Consider the following 19,810-nt stretch of genomic DNA (forward strand, 5'->3'; position numbering starts at 1 on the left):
TATTATGATTGCATGGCATGTTTTAAAAAGCAGTGAAATGATAAACACAAAATGTAGAATAGTGGCTATTTCTCAGGGGAGGCAGGGAAATGGGACAGAGAGGGTTACACTGGTACATACACCAGTAGGCAATAGGCTGTTGGTTCCTGAGTTGTGTGATGAGTGCACGGGTATTCATTACATTAGAATCATTTAGAATCATTTGACCAAGTGCCAAAGAATTGATGTTTCAAACTGTGGTGTTAGAGAAGACTCTTAAGAGTCCCTTGCACTGTAAGGAGATCAAATCAGTCAATTCTAAAGGAAATCAACCTTGAATATTCACTGGAAGGATTGATGCTAAAGCTGAAGCTCCAACACTTTGGCCACCTGATGTGAAGAGCCAACTCATTGGAAAAGACTGTGATGCTGAGAAAGATTGAAGGCAGGAGGAGAAGGGGACGACAGAGGATGAGATGATTGGATGGCATCACCAATTCAATGGACATGAATTTCAGCACACTCTGGGAGTTAGTGACGGACAGGGTAGCCAGCATGCTGCAGTCCATGGGGTCATAGAGTCAGACATGACTTAATAACAACAAATAACTGTGAATGTATATTTCATATAAACCTGTGAATGTATCAAATACAGTTTTTCAAAAGGTAATTAAAAATAGTCCAACACAATTTCCTCAAGAAAGGAAATGTAATCTTAGTGATTACTAGCTCTGCAATGAAAGATATTTATACAGTCACAATATATAAGGTAAACACTGTTTATTGAGTTTCAATTTTAGAATCAACAGATGGACAAAGCACGGAAGACTCAACCACAGCTATGAAAGTAAACATAGCTGTTATCAGCCTTGATGTTGCCAGAATAAAAGCCTAGAAGAGGTGAACTGGAAGACAGAAGGAAGAGAAAGAGCCAAAGGAAGGGTGAGGGATCTGACAAGAGAGTCTCCATGTAAGGCTGCAGGATGGGCTCTGCACAAGAGCACATGGCAAAGAGGGTAAGAACTGAACTCTAGTCTTCATTCTGCTCAATCAGCCATACCCCACCAAGGGGTCCCCAGTGGCCTGGAGGAAAATGCACTTTGTTCTACATCTACATAAAGGTGCTGCTCCCTGCCAAGTCAACTAACCCTACATCTGTTCAGAAGGGCCGCCTGTTAACCACAAGGTTAAAGGCACAAAGGGCCCTTGTGGGCTAGCAGCAGCACTGACCAATTATCTTGTAAGATTTTGTATCACTGTGAGTTCTTTGGTTACAAGCACAAACCCAGACTGACTAAGCTAGGCAAAAAGGAGTATATTGGGTGATACTGAGTAAGCACAGACTCAAAATGAAAGCAGAACATCCAGGCCTAGAACTAAACAGAGACCAGAGGAGCATGGACAAATCATTAGCAAGAGCTGGTCTCTCAGGACTTGCCTGGTTGTCCAGTGGTTAAGACTCCACACTCCCAAAGCAGGAGGCACAGATTTGATCCTTGATTGAGGAACCAAGATCCCACATCCGTGCATGACCTAGGACATAAAATAAATAAATAAAAATTAAAGTTTCTTTAAAAATAAAAAAGAACTGGTCTCTCTACCCACCGTTGTCCCCCAGATCCCCCCGAACCTCCATCCTTCTCTATTTCTAGGTAGGATTCCAAATCCCAAGTGTCTGACTGGCTCAGATGCCTTGATTGACAACCCATGAACTACATGGGCGTGGGAAGGGATCACGTTCCCCGAAAGAAAGGAAGCTGAGCAGTCGACTAGTGATGATCACGTGCTCACGCAAGTATGGAGTGGTAGCCAGAATGGAGTGCAAGACTGGGAGATTTCTGAAAAGGAAAAAGTCCCACTGTTGCATCAGTAAAGGCAGGTGCTTACCCATGCTTCTAGGACAGTAGCACCTGGAGAATAGGGACTTGGGCTTAGAACATGGACTCGAGAACACAAGCTTATTGGTCACTCCTTGACTATCCACGTGGATGTGCTTTGCTGCCTACGTGACACTCAGAAACAGTCCTGTCTCAGGCCAGCTCACCCCAGTAGAAACCCCAGCATGAATCTCCTCTGTGATGAGCTCCCAGACCCCTGGCCTTGCTAGGATATCTCTGTGGCCAGAATCCACGTGCTGCAAGGTCCCTCCCTTTTGCCTCTGTGAAATATACATTCTTCCTTCATGTGGGCCTGTCGAAGGTGATGTTCCTCAAACTCTAATGTGTGTACTCCTGGTCTGGGCATCTCATTAAAATGCAGATGCCACACTTTGGACAAGCGCCCGGGTGGTGCCCATGCTGCCTTTCTAAGGATAGCACACTGAATAAAGAACTAGACTCCAGAAGATCTAGGTTGCTAGATCCACTCTCCTCCCAGGATGTCCTTTGACCTTTAGGCTTTGGGCACATGGGAAAATGATGGGCAGACAGGCTTGCTTGTGTGTGTCCTGCTTGCTTGGTTCTGCCTCTGTGGGACATTCCATTGCCTTCTATATACCAACTAAACAGAAGTAAGAAGAAAAAAAGGCTGCTTAAAGCAAGAAGTGAAGTGACTGCAAAAAAAAGAATTTCTGCTCCTAGAAGAATGCAGTTTAGAAAAATGAAAAGACAAGCCACAGACTGGGGGAAAATATTTTCAAATCATATATTTTATAGAGGACTTATATCAAGAATATACAAAGAACTCTCCAAACACAATAATAAGAAAACAAAGTACTCAGTTTGTAAAAGGCCCAAAGTTTTGAACAGACACTTCACCAAAGAAGATATACAAATAAGCACATGAAAAGAAACTCAGCATCATTAGTCATTAGGGAAAGGCAGATTAAAAGCCACGAGATACCACTACACACCTAATAGACTGTCATGCAAAACAAAACAACAAAACTGATGATGCCAATTAGTGGCCAAGACACAGAGCAGGATACCAGCCACAACACTCATGCTTTGCTGGTGGGAATGCAAAGTGTATAGGCACTTTGGAAAACAGATGGCCGGTTTCCAATAAAGTTAAATTAAGCACTTACCATTGTTATTGTTGTTGTTCAGTCCCCCCGTCGGGTCCGACTCTTTGCAATCCCACGGACTGCAGCACACCAGGCCTCCCTGTCCCTCACCATCTCCTGGAGCTTGCCCAAGTTCATGCTCATTGCATTGGTGATGCCATCCAGTCATCTCATCCTCTGACGCCCTCTTCTCCTTCTGCCCTCGATCTTTCCCAGCATCAGGGACTTATCCAATGAGTTGTCTTTTCGCATCAGATGACGAAAATACTAGAGCTTCAGCTTCAGCATTAGTCCTTCCAGTGACTATTCCAGGTTGATCTCCTTGCTGTCTAAGGTACTTTCAGGAGTCTTCTCCAGCACCTCAGTTCAAAGGCTTCAATTCTTTGGCATTCCTCCTTCTTTACAGTCCAGCTCTCACAATTATACATGACTGCTAAGAAGACCATAGCCTTGACTACATGGACCTTTGTTGGCAGAGATATGACCTAGTAATCCCACCCCTAGGTATGCACCCAAGTGAAATGAAATCTACATTCATCCAAAAACCTATACAGGAAGGAGTTCTCTGGCGGTCTAGTGGTTAGGATTCGGCACTCTCGTTGTGGCCTAGGTTCAAGTCCCTCAGGGAACTGAGATCCCGCAAGCTGCATGGTGTCAGTCAGTCAGTTCAGTCGCTCAGTTGTATCCACAAACAAAAAAACAAAACAAACACAATGCCTATGCAAGAATACTTAACAGTGACTTTATTTGTAATCATTTAAAACTGGAAACAGGAACTTCCCTGGTGGTTAAGACTCCATGCTTCCAACGCCAGGGATGTGGGTTCAATCCCTGCTCCCAGAACTATTAATAAGATCCCACAAGACTACATGGTTAAAAAAAAATCGAACTGGAAACAACCCAAACATGCTTCACTCTAGGGAATGAATAAACAATTGCTGTGCATCCATGCAATGGACTCTTATTCGACAATAAAAAGAAAAGTGTTGACACAACAAGGTGGACAAAAAGCATTTTGCTAAATGAGAGAAGCCACACTTGAAAGGCTGCCTACTGTATAAGTCCATCTATATGACATTATAGAAAAGACAAAACTGTAGGGACAGAAAACAAACAAGGGGTTGCCAGAGGCTGGGGTGGGATAAGGGGTTCAGCACAAAGGGGCACAAGTGAACTTAAGGGGGCAATGAAACACTTGTATCTTGATTGCAGTAGTGATTACATGACTACATGTGTGCTTAGTTGTGTCCAAGACTCTGCAACCCCGTGGACTGTAGAGCCCATCAGGCTCCTCTATCCATGGGGATTCTCCAGGCAAGAACAGGGGAGTGGGTTGCCATGGCCTCCTCCAGAGGATCTTCCCAACCCAATCAGGTCTCCCTCATTGCAGATGGATTCTTTACTGCCTGAGCCACCATGGAAGCCCAAGAATACTGGAGTGGGTAGCCTATCCCTTCCCCAGGGAGTTTTCTTGACCCAGGAATTGAACCAGGGTCTCCTGCCTTCCAGGCGGATTCTTTACCAGCTGAGCTACCAGGAAAGAGGGTGGATATTGCTGCATGTGAATTACACCTTTTTTTTCAAGTGAAAAGAATTACATTTTTGAAATAGCACCCCATCGGGCTTCCCTGGAGGCTCAGGGGTAAAGAATCCGCCTGCCCGTGCAGGAGACACAGGTTCTAGCCCCGATCCCGGAAGATCCATGAAGACCCCACATGCGATGGAGCAACTAAGCCCATGCACCATAGCTACTGAGTACACCCTAGAGAGTAGCTCCAGCTCTCTACACCTAGAGAAAAGTCCACACAGCAGCAAAGACCCAGCACAGCCATAAATAAGTAAATAAAATTTAAAAACATAGCACCCCATCAACCTCATAGACTCGGCACATTTTTAAAGGATTTTATCAGGCACTGTCCAATGTACAGCATGTTGCCTTCGCCAGGTGTCCCTGTGACTACTGGAACCTGTGACTACTAGAACCTCAGCTCAGCCTGTGGAATGGCTGCAGGGAAAAGTAGGCTCCTCTCACTCACTTGCTGCTCAAGGTTATGATTGCAGCCCACCTCTCCTGCAATAAGGAAACAGTGGCCACGACGATGTTGACCCAGAGCTCATAGAAGGGTCAGCGCAGAGGGAGGTCAGTGCCCAATCCTACCTGTATTCTCATTGACTCCCCAAATATGGTGCCACAAACATGAGGAGCAGAGCTGTGAGTAGAGAGAACACACACTGACTACCCCCAACAGAGGCCCGGCTTCCCCAATCTGTCCCCCGAGTCACTTCTTCCAGGTCTGAGATATACGTGCACTTTTCCTTGTTGTTTGCTCACCCATTCATGTCCGACTCTTTGCGACCACATGGACTGCAGCATGCCAGGCCTCCCTGTCCCTCACCATCTCCCGAAGTTTGCCCAAGTTCATGTCTGTTGCTTCAGTGATGCCATCCAGCCATCTCATTTTCTGACGCCCTCTTCTCCTCTGCCCTCAATCTTTCCCAGAATCAGGGACTTTCCCGTGAGTCAGCTGTTCACATCAGATGACCAAAATACTGGAGTTTCAGCTTCAGCATCAGTCCTCCCAACGAGTAGGAAGGCTTTTCCTAAGCCTGTGAAAATGTTTGTTTCTTCTACCCCCTCAGATGATAGAATATGAGGAATGGGGTAATGGCAGCTCCAGGATGCCCCTGCTGCTGCTGCTAAGTCACTTCAGTTGTGTCCGACTCTGTGTGATCCCGTTGACGGCAGCCCACCAGGTTCCGCCATCCCTGGGATTCTCCAGGCAAGAACATTGGAGTGGGTTGCCATTTCCTTCTCCAATGCATGAAAGTGAAAAGTGAAAGTGAAGTCACTCAGTCGTGTCCGACTCTTAGCGACCCCATGGGCTGCAGCCTACCAGGCTCCTCTGTCCATGGGAGTCTCCAGGCAAGAGTACTGGAGTGGGGTGCTATTGCCTTCTCCAAGGATGCCCCTAGCCAGGCAGTAAGCCTCTCTACCACCTCGGTGTTTGTAGCCATGACCCCCACCACCATGCCTGGAATGTCAGTCAGGGCAGAACTGAGAGAAGCTTCTCCTCCCATGGGCCTTCCTACAGGAAACTGCAGAAGGCAATCCAGAGGGGCAAAAAATCGGGGCAGGGGACAACACAGAACAGAGAGGGTGATGGACACCAGGAGAAGGCTGTAGATAGCTAAGGCAGAGAGGTGGACACCTGGCAGAAGGTGCTCAGAAGAGGGAGGGAGAGAATGTATGAGACCCAAGTCACTCACTACCACCTGGACCACCTCTACCCACTACACTATTCCATCTCCTCTGTCTTTGTTGCCTGGGCCCCATTCCTTCTCCCATGAAGTTCTCATTCTCTCACATCTGCTTCTTTGCTGTATCACTGTGCTTTCTGCCTCTTGGTCTTCTCCAACAGACATGCAAAATGCAGACCTCTCCAGGACTCTGCATACACATACACATACACACACTCAGGTCACCCCAAAATGGAAAGGGACCCCTGAGATAACAGGAACAGGACAGTCCCCTCCCCTCCTGTCTTTTCAGTCTCTTTGGAACATGTGGTTATATTTTCATGCTTTCACGTCCCCCAGTTTATTTATTTGGCTGTGCCAGGTCTCAGTTATGGCATTTGGAGGAGGAAATGGTAACCCACTCCAGTATTCTTGTTTTAAAAATCCCATGGACAGAGAAGCCTAGTAGGTTAAAGTCCAAAGGGCCACAAAGAGTCGGACAGGACTGAGTGACTGAGCACACAGCACGCTGGGATCTCTAGTTGTGGCATGTAGGATCTAGTTCCCTGAACAGAGATCAAACCCAAAGCCCCTTGCATTGGGAGCTCCGAGTCTTAGCCATAATGCAATTCCCCAAAAAACTCTTAACTGATTTCCGTCTTTCTATTGTCCCAATATCAGAACCTCTGGCTTGGAGCCTGGAGGTTTCCTTAAGTGGCAGGATTCGGGAAGGGACTGAGGATTTGGGAGGGAACATATATGTGGGATACATGTGCAGCTTTGCCTGCCTCTGGATGTGTCTGTGTGTCTCTGAGTATCAGAGGACGAGGGGAGTTTCTGTGGAGTGACACCCCCCCAGCCCCCAGGAAACTTGTGAGCATGTAGGTCAGTTCCCTCCCCATGACCACTGCCTTCTCTTCCTGGACTTCAGTCCCTTTGTTGCCACCCCTAGAGTGTTCTTTGCTCAGATCTCCCCAGATGCTTCCTTCTGGTTATTTGGGTCTCAGTTTAACGTCATCTCCTCCAGGCTCTTCCCCAAAGCCACACACACATGCATACACACACACACATGCACACACACACACACACACACACACTACTCTGTATCATAGCCTTTTTTTGCATTTTCTTCAAAGTAATCACTTCTATCTGATCTTATCTTAGTTATTAAATTGTTTACTTAGCAACTTCCCCAGAATGTAAGCTCCGTAAGGGCAAGGTCCTTGTCTTTTTCATCTCTGTATCCTCAGATCCTAGAAGAGTGCCTAGCTCATAGAAGGCACTCAATGAACAGATGTAGAAATGAATTAAACACAGAGATGCATGGCTGCTCAGTAAAAGACATTTATTGCTGACTGATTGCCTTTTGTGTTCTTCACTTGCCCAAGTCCCAGCTATATCTGGCTCTACCTGTCCTTTTCCCAACCTGCAGCTCCCTGCTCCAGCACCTGAAACTCTCCCACCACCATACTGTCCAAGATCCCTCGGAAGCTATGAGCATCAGCACATTCAGGACTTGCACCTGCTCTCCAAGCCCCAGTTCCCAGCAGAGCTGACCCCTGCTCTCAAAAAATACCTTTTCAACCAGCTCTGCTCCCCTAATAGAGTCACATTTAGCAACCACTCCTGCTTTAAAAACTTGGTCTCCCAAAAAGCCTCAACACAGCTCCACCAATATTTATTGATGGTGATGACTCAGTGGGTAAAGAATCCATCTGCAATGCAGGAGACATAGGAGACACAGGTTTGACCCCTGGGTTGGGAAGATCCCCTGGAGAAGAAAATGACAACCCACTCCAGTATTCTTGCCTGGAAAATCCCATGGACAGAGGAGCCTGGCAGGCTACAGTGAGTTGCAAAAAGTTGGACACGACTAAGTGACTAAGCATGGCATGGCATCTCATATGCCAGGCACTGTGCTGGGTCAATCTCCAAAGTCATGGACAAGCCAAATGCCAGTACCTTTCTCCCTCTGGATCCCTCAGAGTTCTTGCACTCTCTTGTGAAGGGCATGGCAGTTTCTGTCCCAGGCAAGTTGCCATGCGTGAGCTGAAGGGAAGAAGTGATGCCAGTTACCCACAATTGTCTGCTCTGCTCTGTCTGTCCCTCACTTCCTCCTCTGGCATCGTGCCAGTTTCTCATCTGTAAGCAGATGCTCTGGGTGGGGTTAGGCAGCAACACTGGTTCTCTGTTCTCTCCCACTGCTTGGGCCAGTGTTTCTGTGAAAGGATCATGATGAAGGCAAGAAAGCCCTAGAGGCTCAGTTGGCTCGAGAGCCACAGCTGAAGCTCACCCAATCCTGGGGCCCAGAGCCAGTCTGAAGCCCGAGGCTGAGGCTGGATGGCTGGTTATGGTTCAGGCTGGATGATCTGCAGATAGGGATTATGGGGGCCAAGCTTTGGGCAAGGAGAAGGGCCTACAAACTTCAGGAGGCCTCAGACCCCAGCTACTGGCCATCTTCAGTCCTTCAGACTCCTCTGCAAGGCTGCTTGGTGTCTCTGGCCTCCAAGAGACCCAGAACCCAGGACTCTCTCATCCCCAGCTCTGGCCTCTGGCTACCAAGCCATACCCAGCACATTTGCCTCTGGAGCTCAGACCTAGTGTCTTTTTGAGGAGACTAATGGGGAAAATGAGGGGTGAGGGAAGAAATAGAGCACTCGGTTATCTGGCAAGGAGGCAAAACCATACACACCATGTTCCAAAAAATCCTTAATACATATACAGACATATGCACACACACAGATTCTCTGAGACATACTCTGGATTCTTCTAGAAGAGAGGAAGTGGCTTAAGAGGATACAGGAGGCACCCCAGGAATGGAATCTAATACTTCCCAGACTCAAAAGACAAGACAGTGATTGCTATAGCACCAAGCAGGGCTCCTATTGGTCTCTTGGGCCCAGATCACCATCGGGACGTATCCCTGCTATTGGCTATTTGATCCTAGGACTTTATCTCAAATGCAGCCCTCTTAACTGCCTTGACCTAGAATTCTCTTCTTTGGCTGTGAGCATAGCAGGGATACTCACTGGCCAGAGGCTCACCACCTACTGTCCGCTCTGCACTAAGCCTCTGCCTCCACTGGCAACCCACTCAAGCCATCTTCATTCTCCCTCCTGCGTGGGCTCAGACGGCCCTGTTTTCATTGGCTGCCCAGTCTTGAAGCTCAGTCCCTATTGGTTGCCACTGAGGTAGCGTTTCCACTGACAGCGAATCCAGTGCATGGATGGGCTTTGTTCTCTCTGTGTCAGGCTGCCAGCTGTCCTGACTTGCGCTGCTCCCCTCCACACACCATCATGCATTAGGGTGGGGGGGCATCGGGGGGGCCTGAAGACGGCCCAACAGCCTCCAGGAGTCTCTGGTGCTGACGAAGGTGCTTCCTCCTTTCATGTTCCCCTGTGACTTCACACACCAACTGGGCAGGGAAGGCTCCAGGAAGCCCTTTCAGCCAGCCTAAAAAAGAAGACACAAGGGCCTAAGTGGGTCCAGGGCAGAGGGCAGGGCGGGGGGCGGGGGGATGGGAAGGGAGGCCCAGTGGGGTCTAATGCCTGAGGGCCGTGGCAGGCGTGGGAATTAGTGGAAAAGCCTTGGAGCATTGGAGGCCATTAGAGGTGGATGTGACAGCAGCATCAGAGAGAGGTGGGGTCCCTCCCATAAAGCCCTGCGTTGACTGCTCATCTCACTCAGAGTGACAGCCAGAGTTCTTACAAGAACCTATGAGGACCCTCGTGACCTGATCCCAATTACCCCTATGACCTCATCTGCTTCTCTCTCCTTTCCTCACTCCCTCTTGTCACACTGGCTTTCTTACCACTCGTCAAACACACTGGCCTGACTCCTGCATCCCTTTGGGACACTCTTACACCAGAGACCACGTGCCTAAATTCTTTCACCAAGCCACTGTCCACAGGGTGCCTGTGAGATCTGCCTCACCCTCTCTACTTACTGTTTGTTTGTTTATTTATTTGGCTGCAGAGGGGCTTAGTTGCACCATGAGAACTCTTAGTTCCAGCATATGGGATCTAGTTCCCTGACCAGGGATTGAACCCAGGCCCCCCTGCATTGGGAGTGTGGCATCTTAACCACCAGTCTACCAGGGAAGTCCCTTGACCTCCCTGTTTAAACGTGTAACCCTACCCAACCTGGAGACTCCTAACCTCCTTGACTCTGCTTCACCTTTGATTTTCCACAGCACTTATCACCTTATTTATCTTGTTTGTTCTTTATTGTTTTACCTCTACTTGAATGTATAGTATAGCAGGGCAAGGGTATCTGCGTGTCTGGTACACAGTGCTGAGAACAGTGAGTGGTATCTCATAAATGCTGAATAAATATTTATTGAATGAATGAATAAAAGAATCTCTCACCTTCAGGGTTCTTGTGAAGGTGCTTGGGGGGAGCCCTGGACTCCACATTTCGTCCCTCTGTCTTGGTGGGTGTGGAAGGCTCCGAACAGAGTTCCTGGGAACAGTCTGGTCAGGGTGGGTGACATCACAGTGGGATCCAGGCTCTTTTTAGCTTCTCCCCCATATTTCTTGAAGACTCCCTTCTCCTTCCCTCCTCCCCTCTTGGGGACACTCACCACAGTCCTCATAGACGGTGTCTGCAGAGCAGGGAAGGGGGCCTGGGGTAGGGAAGGCGCCCAGCCAGCGCTGCATGTCTGATCTGGTGGGAACATAGGGAAGGGGGTCACCTATGGCCCAGGAGATCCTCCTGGGGGTTAGCCAGGGGCTTAGGAGGAGAGACTTTGCGGGAAGGGTGGTGGACTCTGAGAGGTCAGGTAAGGGTCAGGAGTGGGTCCCCCAGGGTGTTTTCTTTTTCCGTGGCACCAGCTGGATCTTAGTTCCCTGACCAGAGATTGAACCTGTGCCCCCTGAAGTAGAAGCATGGAGTTTCAACCACTGGACCACCAGGAAAACACACACACACACACACACACACTCACACACACACCCTGCCCAGAGTGTTTTCTGAAGGAGACACAACTCACAGGGATGAAGCTTGGAGTAGCCGGTGTGTGGGGCGGCCCTGGTGGTTGCTGAGAAGAGAGAGGCGGAATGTAGGGGGGCCAGATGGGTCTGGGACCTGCTGGGCCTGGACCAGGGAGCGATGGGCATAATCCAGAACCTGTAGCCGCTGTCCACTGCCCAGGGAAGAGGAGGTTCAGAGGGAGAGCAGAGGTCTAGCTGGACTCCTCCTCCCCACCCCTGCCTGGGCTCCCTCCCTCCCTGGGACCCACCTCTTGGGCTGAGTGATGAGCAGCAGGTCACTGAAGAGCAGCAGGCAGAGGGGAGTGAAGCGGGGGCGTGAGGCAAAGAGCACACCTCCCCTCCTGCACCCCAATTCTGTCAGTTCCCCCTGCAACTCCAGGCGCCTGGACCAGGAGACCAGGGGCAGGGCCTGTGAAGAAGCAGGGAGGAAATTCTGACCTCAGAGCACCATGGGGAAAGGGAAGCCCAGAGCCTGGGCGGGAGCTAACCTTGACTTTGTGGAAGCGCAGCCTCTGCGTGAGCCGGATCAGCTCCTCTGTCTGTTTCATGCGTCCGACCTCGGCACTGCATCGCTCAATGATCTGGGTAAGGGAAGCCGAATCACCCACCCTTCCCACCCCATCCACCCATCTCACCCCTTCCACCCATCCCTGCCTCCCACCTCCTCACCTCCCCTAGCCCCAGCATCCCCCTCCCACCTTACTGACAGCACCTAGGGCCTTCTGGGCATTCTCCTGGCGGCTGGACCCCTCCTCTGTCTGGCGCAGGATATTCTGGGGACAAAGTTCAGTTCAGTTCAGTTGCTCAGTCGTGTCCGACTCTTTGCAACCCCATGAACCACAGCACGCCGGGCCTCCCTGTCCATCACCAACTCCCGGAGTCCACCCAAACCCATGTCCATTGAGTCAGTGATGCCATCCAACCATCTCATCCTCTGTCGGGAACAAAGAGGAAGGGTAATTGGACCCCTGCTCTGCAGCCCTGGGATTCAGAGGGGTTGCAACTCAGAGGACCCCACTTGGCTTGGCATTTTGGGGTTCACAGGGCTGGGGCACTAGCCTCGCCACTCATTGTCTGCATAACCCTGAGCAACTCACATTACCTCTCCTCTCTTAGTTTCCCCATCTGTAAAATGGGGATAATTTCTACAGACCAAATCAATAGCACTGTGAGAATTCAATAAGGAAATCTATATAAAGTACTTAGCATAGTCTTTGGGACATAGTAAATGCTGAAAAGAAGGTTGCTATTATTTTAATAATTATTAACCACAACTATTATTATATTAGAGGGCTTCCTGATAGCTCAGTTGGTAAAGAATCTGCCTGAAATATGGGAAACCTGGGTTCGATCCCTGGGTTGGGAAGATCCCCTGAAGAAGGGAAAGGCTTCCCACTCCAGTATTCGGGCCTGTGTCCCAAAGTTGGACATGACTGAGCGACAAAAAAATAATTAGTAGAAGCAACATAGCATGGAATTAAGAGTACCTGGATTTGAAGTCTGTCTCCATCAATTATTGAATATTATCTGTATGACCTGTGGCAAGTTATTTAACCTCTTTGAGCCTCAGTTTCCTTATCTATAAAGTGGGATCAACAATAGTTCCTAGCCTCACACAGTCATTAGTAAGGTTAAACAGGTGTGTAGCACTTAGAACATCTAGAAAAGACACTCAAGAGTTGCTTAGCTATTATGATTTAGAGCCATCCTCCTGATCATAATTTTGTTGTTGTTGTCTACACTGGGGATATATAAGGTGGCGTGTGTGAGCTCGATCATGTCCGACTCTTTGCAACCCCATGGACTGTGGCCCACCAGGCTCCTCTGTCCATGGGATTATCCCAGCAAGAATACTGGAGTAGGTTGCCATTTCCTCCTCCAGGGGATCTTCCTGACCCAGGGATTAAACCCATGTCTCCTGCATTGGCAAGGGGATTGCTTACCACTGAGCCAGCAGGGCAGCTCCTATATAAAGCTGAATAAGACATTAAGACACTGGAAACATAACTGAGGGCTCTTCACCCTGAGATCCCCACATTGGGTGACTTGGTTCAGGGAGAATTTTCTTCTCTACAGTAGAAGAGTGTTTCTCACCACTTTTTTCAGTATCACCCCTCTAAGGAGCCTATTTAGACATTGCCCCACCCCCCACCATGAAATTTTAATACCACTGATACACTGTATATCTATTTAGGTACTCTGGCCTTTCGGAGTACCATAACCAGTGGAATATTTAAGATGTTTATACCCCTCAAAGGAGAAGTTTCTGCCTCCTTGGAGATGATATCATCTCCACTGGGAAGGCATACAGTCAAAGATATGGCCTGAGAAGACCTCAAAAACCACTCACCACATTCACCCTGAGACCTGGACAGAGAAAAGGGGGCATGCCCAGAGTGGCTCAGCCAGTTAGCAGCAGAGCTAAGACCAGAACTCAGGTCTCTAGCCAGAGGCTCTTCTCCTGCACCAGACCACTTTCTGAAACGTTTGGGTAACTCCAGATAGGGCTTGGGGGTAGGGGGTGTCCTAGATGGAGGGCCCCCGATTTTGAGTCCTAACTTAGGGTTTTGCTGTGTTCCTGGTGGGGCGGGAAATGGTGATGGCGGGGCAGGAGGCCCCATCAGGGCTGGTGGGGCCAAAAAGGGCCCAGGCCAGGACGCGGTACCTGCAGCAGCATGCGGAGCCGCGTGATGCGCTGAAAGGGCAGGAGCAGGAAGGAGGGCAGCGGGAGGCGCTGGCACTTGGGAAGGCTCTGCAGCCGCCGCAGCTCCGCGGAGAAGCGAACGTTCGTGTCCCTGCGGAGGCAGGAGCAGGCTGGCCTCTGGTTGAAGGCCCTAATCACCCGCGACCTGCCCCGGCCTGGACCCTGCTCCTGTACCCCGGCTTCCTCCCGCACGGGTGACCCTTCCACTACTACACTCACATCAGGCGGCTGTAGGTCTCCTCCTGATACTGCTGGTTCCGCACATAGTCCACGTACACGGAGAAAGGCCCCACGGCATGCGCGTGCACCACGTCGCACAGGTCACGGATGTGGGGGGAAGTGCGCACCCGGGACAGTAACTTCCCCAGAAAACTGCGGGAGTGGGGAACACGCACTGGAGGCGGGGCAGAGAGCCTGGGGTGCCCACCGCCCCACCCCCCGACTTCTGGAGGGAAGGCCCCCGAGACAGAGCTGAGAAGCCGTGCTTTCCCCCTACCCCAGGCTTGCCCAGCAGAAAGGTGGGGACCCCACTGACCGCTCACTGACTCCCTGGACTCGCTGCACGTTGGAGAAGAGGGTGTGGTGATCCCGGGGGGTGAGTGTGTCCCGGAGCGCCTGGCTCAGCACGAAGGTGTCGGTCAGCAGCCGCAGGGAGCGCAGGTACGAGGCCTCCGACGTCACCACCTCGAACAGGCTCTAAGGAGGATGCGCAGGGCGCGAATGGAAAGCCCAGCTCCCAGCCCGGGCCTGGGGCCCAGGCTCCTCCCCTCCACGCCCCGCATCGAGCCCAGGGACGCCCACCTCCTGCATCCGCCGCTCCTGGGCACTCAGGGTGTCCAGGAGGCCGCTCGCTCGCACAGCCGGAAGCTCCTGCCACAGCGTGTTTCGAGGGCCCGGGGGACGGGCGAAGGTGGGAGCTTCCCCAGCGTTTGCTGAAGTGGGACCCCCGTCCTCACCGACCCCCCACAGCTCCTCTGATAGCACGGCTGCGCGGTAGGTCTGGTAAAGCGGTTCTGGAGAGCAGACAGGCACGTCAGGGACGTCCCGTGCCCCACCTAGCCGGTCCGCGCCGCTAGCTGGGTCTCAGCAGGCACCCCGGGGTCCAGCAGCCCTCACCATCCTGCAGGGGCAGCTCCCAGTTCTGCTCCTTCAGCTCCTCCAGCTCCTCTTCCTCTCTGTGGAAAGAGAAAGGAATGGAGTTCCTCAAAACACAGCTATTCACATGATGCTGTGCAGGGGTACATAACCGACGTCCAGGTTGTATGTAGGGACCCTAGCCAAACCCCAGCTCGTTTTATGTGCCTGTGGTATGTGAGGCCCTAAGTGGGCCCCGTCCATTCCTGTTATCTCAATCTTTGGGCACTGTACACTTCTAGCCTCCATCTCCAGGGCTTTCATGGAAGGACCACTGTCTGGAATGTCCTGTATGTGCCTCAGTGCAACTCAGCTCCAGCTGTTACACCTCCCCCCAACTCTGTTCTGGTCATCAGCACCACCGCACACCTATTCACCCAAAGTGAAAACCCAGGAGACTAAACTCCAGTAAATGCTGAATAAATGGTTGGTCTCAGATTAACTCTGATGATGGTGGTGAAAGAACTGATGGGCCCAGGTAACACAGGAGAAATGTTCCTGGTTGCCACATGGATTTGTGGACAATAATTTCAATAGAGGCTCAAAGTGGGGCAACTAAAATGATTTACTCTTCACCAGTATCAGACCCCAGCAACTTATTAAGTATTTGGTATGTTTACCCCAATTTCACAGGTGAGGAGGCTGAGACCCAGAAAGGTTAAGTGAATGTTTGAGGTCACATAGCTGATAAGGGACAAAGCTGGGGTTAGAAACTGGGGCTGCTTGTCCCTAGAGGCCCAGCCCTTCTTCACTCCATGCTTGGGGTGGGATTTAGGTGGACCCAAAGTTTAGTCTGGGCTTCCCAGGTGGCACTAGTGGTAAAGAACTGCGTGCCAATGCAGGAGACTTAAAGAGACTAGGTTTCCATCCCTGGGGTGGGAAGATCCCCTGGAGAAGGGCGTGGCAACCCACTCCAGTATTCTTGCCTGGAGACTCCCATGGACAGAGGAGCATGGCAGGCTTCTGGGTCGCAGTAGTCAGACACGACTGAAGTGACTTAGCACACACACACACATCCACATGCAAAGTTTAGTCTGTTTTCAGGAAGGAGTATCTAGGTGTTCAGTACCTGCCCTCCGTGGTGGCTGGAGAATCATTCTGAGAAGCACCATCAGGACTGTCCCCTAAGAGAGAACCCAGAGTGAAGAATCACCAGCCCAGGACTCCTGACCCCAGCCCAGCAAAGACTGCTACTATAGAAACTACAACTGTCAGCCCCGGAGTAGCAACTGATGGAGGAACAAGAAGCCCAGGGCTTGTCGGGGGTTGTAGTGAGTTGGTGTTTAGAATGCTACACCTCCACCCAGTCTCTTCCCAGCCCTGAGGTCCATCCCTTGGGCCCTGTACCTCTTTGGATTCCATCTTCAGAGGGTGGATCAAGATCAGGCTGTGGGGGCTCCCCAGAGATGGTGATGTCCTGTCTGATCCGAGTTGGTTTAGGGGGTTTGAGGGGTGGCAGGAGTTTGCGCTCAGCAGTGGAGCGGTAGGATGTGAGGACAACTGGGGGGTGGCTGAGGCTTGAAGGGCTGGGGCGGGAGCGGGAGGCCCGCAGTGGGGAGGCCCGGCAAGGGACCCTGGGGCCATCCTCATAGCCCCCCACTGGCACCCATCGGAGTTCCAGGCCAGGCCGGCCCACGTGGCAGACACAGGGGCAGCAGGGAGGGCAGGCCAGCCCAGCACCTGTGGGAGACAGGGGCCTCCTTAGGACAGCCCCCCTCCCCAGGCCTCCTCCCTCCCCTTAACCTGCGCGGCAGCAGGAACTGGAGGTCAGTGCTAGGCATCTCTCACCTCCAGGCTCTCTTCAAAGCTCCAGAGGTATTAAAACCAGATTTTCAAAGTATGGAATCCATTTTTTAAAAAGTAGCCTCTTAAAGTACCCAATCTAAGGGACTTGCCTGGCAGTTTAGTGTTAGGACTCTGCACTTCCAATGCTGGAGGCATGGGTTCGATCCCTGGTTACACCCCCGGGGTGTAACTCCAACCCCTCCAAAAAAAATCGTAAAGCCCTGAGAATGAAAAAGAGGAGCTGGATTGAGCCCAGCCCAGCTTACCTGGAGTGCCGTTCTCCTGGGACCCGCTCCCAGTGAGGTTGCCCTGGGGTGTCTCTCTCTCCCCATTCACATCCACTCCCCCTGGGGGACTTGGCTCCAGGGTGTCCTCAGCCTGGACTCTGCCTTCAGTCCCCCATTCGAACTTGCCAGCCAGTCTGCGCACAGTGCCTGGGGCCGAGGCAGAGTCATCCTGGTCGGGGACCTGGGTCTTGGGGAGCAGGGACAGAGCCATGCGGGGTGACCCAGAGGGTTTGGGTGGGGGTACTGGAGACCGGGGAGCAGTCTCTGGGGAGATGGAGCGCCGGGACACTGGGCTGGGGGTGTCGGAAGAGTCTGGAAAAGTCTGGGAGTCAAGGCTGGCTTTAGAAGCTGATGGGGGCAGAAGGGCGGGGGGCTTGAGGGATGGGGCCGGGGGCTCCCAGAACATGGGGGTGCACATGGGGCTTGGTGCCTCATTGTCGGTGAGGAGAGATTCTTGTGGAGAGGAGCCGTTGTGGTGGGGCCCTGGGGACTGGGTAGCCCGGGCACGAGAAGGGGGGCGGGGGCGGATGATCCGAGGGGGCTTCTGGGTGGGGGGTGTTGCTTCCGGAAGAGACTGGGCTGACATCTTCCTCTGAGCTCTTCCAAGGAGTGGGGTACACTGCTGGAGTCATCCCCTGAGGAAGAGGGGGCAGAAAGAGAGACTCTTAGTGCCCTTTGCACCCCCCACGCTCCTGCGTGAGTAGACCAAGACCTTTGAGCAGAATGTCTGCAGGCAAATGAGCCGAGATTTTAGGCTCAGGAGTAGAGGTGGGGGCACTTCCTCTCTTCCCTCCCTATTTCCACTGTCTTTTCTCATTACCTCTCAATCCTCCTTATTCCGTTTCCTGAGAACTCTGAAACCCCACCCCCGCACCCCCCAGCCTCCATCTCGCTCCATCTTTTGACCTCTGCTGTCACAATCAGGCCAGAGGAGACAGAGGCCAGAGAGGGGGCACCTGGATAGAGACCCAAGTTGGGAGAGGAGCACAAGAGGACTGGATCAGCAAGGGAAATAGGGCATGCAGCTAAGTGTCTACCTCAGGAATTGTGTTCCGTGTCTGTAGTATGTGTTGTGAACGTTTGTGTGTGTGGTTTAAGCATGGACATGGCGTGTGTGTGCTGCTGCTGCTGCTATTAATATATGAACCGGGTGTTGGATGCGGTGTTTCAGGAGCGTATCTGTTGGGACTTCCCTGACCATCCGGTGTCTAACACTCCACACTCCCAGTACAGGGGGCCCCTGTTCGATACTTGATCAGGAAATTAGATCCTGCATGCCTCAGCTAAGAGTTTGTGTGCCACAACTTAAGAGCTCGATCTGGCCCGAATAAATATTTGGGGGGAAAAAAAAGTGTATCTATCGTATGCGGTACAAAGTGGGAGAATGGGGTACACAGTGTGTGGGGTGAGTGAGATGGGGGTGTTGGGCGTGTGTTCTGTGCTTTCTCTGTGGGGCGTATGTGCTGTGTGTGCCTGGGCCACATCACAGCTTCCCTGCTCCTGCGGGCCCTCCGCCCCCCATTTCCCAGTTCCTCTCTCCGGACTCTCCCTTTCCGGATTATTTTTAGTCTCCTTTTCCTGCCATGAAGATTCCTGGAGCCTCTGACCCCAGGAGACCAGGAGGCCCCGGGCATGGTCTCTCCTGCCCCATCCTCATCCCTGTCTGCCTCCTTGCTCCCCACCTGGTCCCAGAGAGAGGCCCCAGTGGGTAGAAGCCTGGATCGTGCCAGGATGCCCAGAGTGTGGTGAGGAAGGAGATCAGATCAGACTGAAGGTGAGGACCACTTGGGCAAGATGCTGGGGCATGGGCTCGCTGCCTCCTGTAAGCCTGAGAAGGCTGAAGGGTCAAAGCGGGAAGACCTGCGCCCCCACATTCCCTATGGAGTCAGCAGGAGAGTCAGGTCCCTCTAAGCCCCACATTGGTTTCTGAGAAATGATGTGGGGTGGGGGCTGGGGGCCGTAGCCCGCGAGTCTCGAGGCTCAATGGCCTCTGTGTTCTGGGAGGAAGCTCCTTAGGTGACCCAGGCAGTAGCCTCGCCAGCTGGCCAGCTCCTCCCCAGCCTTGCCCCCTCCGGGATCCCTGCCCCCCTCAGGTATCAGCTCTTACTTCCTTCCCCCACCCCCCACTCAGGCCTCTCTCAGGGACCCAGGTACTCGGCCCAAGCACTCACCCTCAAGTCCTCTCCACTCTCGGTCACCTCCCGGGGCTGAGTGAGTAGGAGCAGGAAACAGGAATCGGATCCTCCTCCCAACCGGACACCCCCCCCCCCAACCACAGCACACTCCACATGCGCACACTGGGGCTCTGGAAGATGTGAGGGACCCCGAATGCCAGGTTTCCAAGGATAACAGAGTCTGTGGAAAGGATGAACCTCAGGCATGGAGAGTGGACTGTTGTGTATGCGCATGTTCTGTCCTGGGTCCACATTGCTGCATGGACAGGGGGTTCGTGGGGGCCAAGGCTGGACAGGGGTGGGGTCAGGATGGGGTGACCATGGCCCCGGCTGGGCTGGAGGTAGAGCATGGGCTCCAGACACCCCTGGGTCGCTGTGGTGTGGTGTGTGTGTCCCCTGACAGCGTGTCTGACCATCTCTCCCACACCTTACGAGACAGCCCATCCCTTCAGTATCCAGCCTGTCTCCTTGGTGTGAGCCAGCCCATCATTTCACACCACGGAACCCCATCCCTA

At 52.0% G+C, this 19,810-nt stretch overlaps 1 protein-coding gene across 1 annotated transcript; it reads right to left on the reverse strand.

Annotated features, from left to right (window-relative positions):
• Positions 1–7,220: 7,220 nt before the first annotated feature.
• ARHGEF15 (Rho guanine nucleotide exchange factor 15) lies at positions 7,221–17,747 on the reverse strand. The gene is made up of 15 exons (XM_055580049.1): positions 17,101–17,747; positions 16,397–16,729; positions 16,119–16,173; positions 15,032–15,090; positions 14,717–14,928; positions 14,451–14,611; positions 14,135–14,287; positions 13,877–14,006; positions 11,910–11,984; positions 11,700–11,792; positions 11,460–11,620; positions 11,211–11,363; positions 10,803–10,885; positions 10,588–10,692; positions 7,221–9,673 (listed from the first exon to the last, which is right to left on the reverse strand). Exons 1-15 carry the CDS (start codon positions 17,705–17,707, stop codon positions 9,522–9,524), a joined length of 2,532 nt encoding a protein of 843 aa, XP_055436024.1. The 5' UTR covers positions 17,708–17,747; the 3' UTR covers positions 7,221–9,521.
• Between the last annotated feature and the right edge of the window lie 2,063 nt (positions 17,748–19,810).

Source organism: Bubalus kerabau, chromosome 4 (assembly GCF_029407905.1).
Source record: "Bubalus kerabau isolate K-KA32 ecotype Philippines breed swamp buffalo chromosome 4, PCC_UOA_SB_1v2, whole genome shotgun sequence".
Classification (NCBI taxonomy): Eukaryota; Metazoa; Chordata; class Mammalia; order Artiodactyla; family Bovidae; genus Bubalus; species Bubalus kerabau.

Excerpts from the sequence above, each read along its gene's own strand:
- ARHGEF15 (XM_055580049.1), bottom strand. The coding sequence starts at position 17,707 with ATGTCAGCCCAGTCTCTTCCGGAAGCAACACCCCCCACCCAGAAGCCC. Across the intron at positions 16,174-16,396 it reads TGAAGATGGAATCCAAAGAG|GGGACAGTCCTGATGGTGCT; the intron begins GTACAGGGCCCA and ends GTTCTCTCTTAG. Across the intron at positions 10,886-11,210 it reads CTACTCCAAGCTTCATCCCT|ATCAGACATGCAGCGCTGGC; the intron begins GTGAGTTGTGTC and ends TGTTCCCACCAG.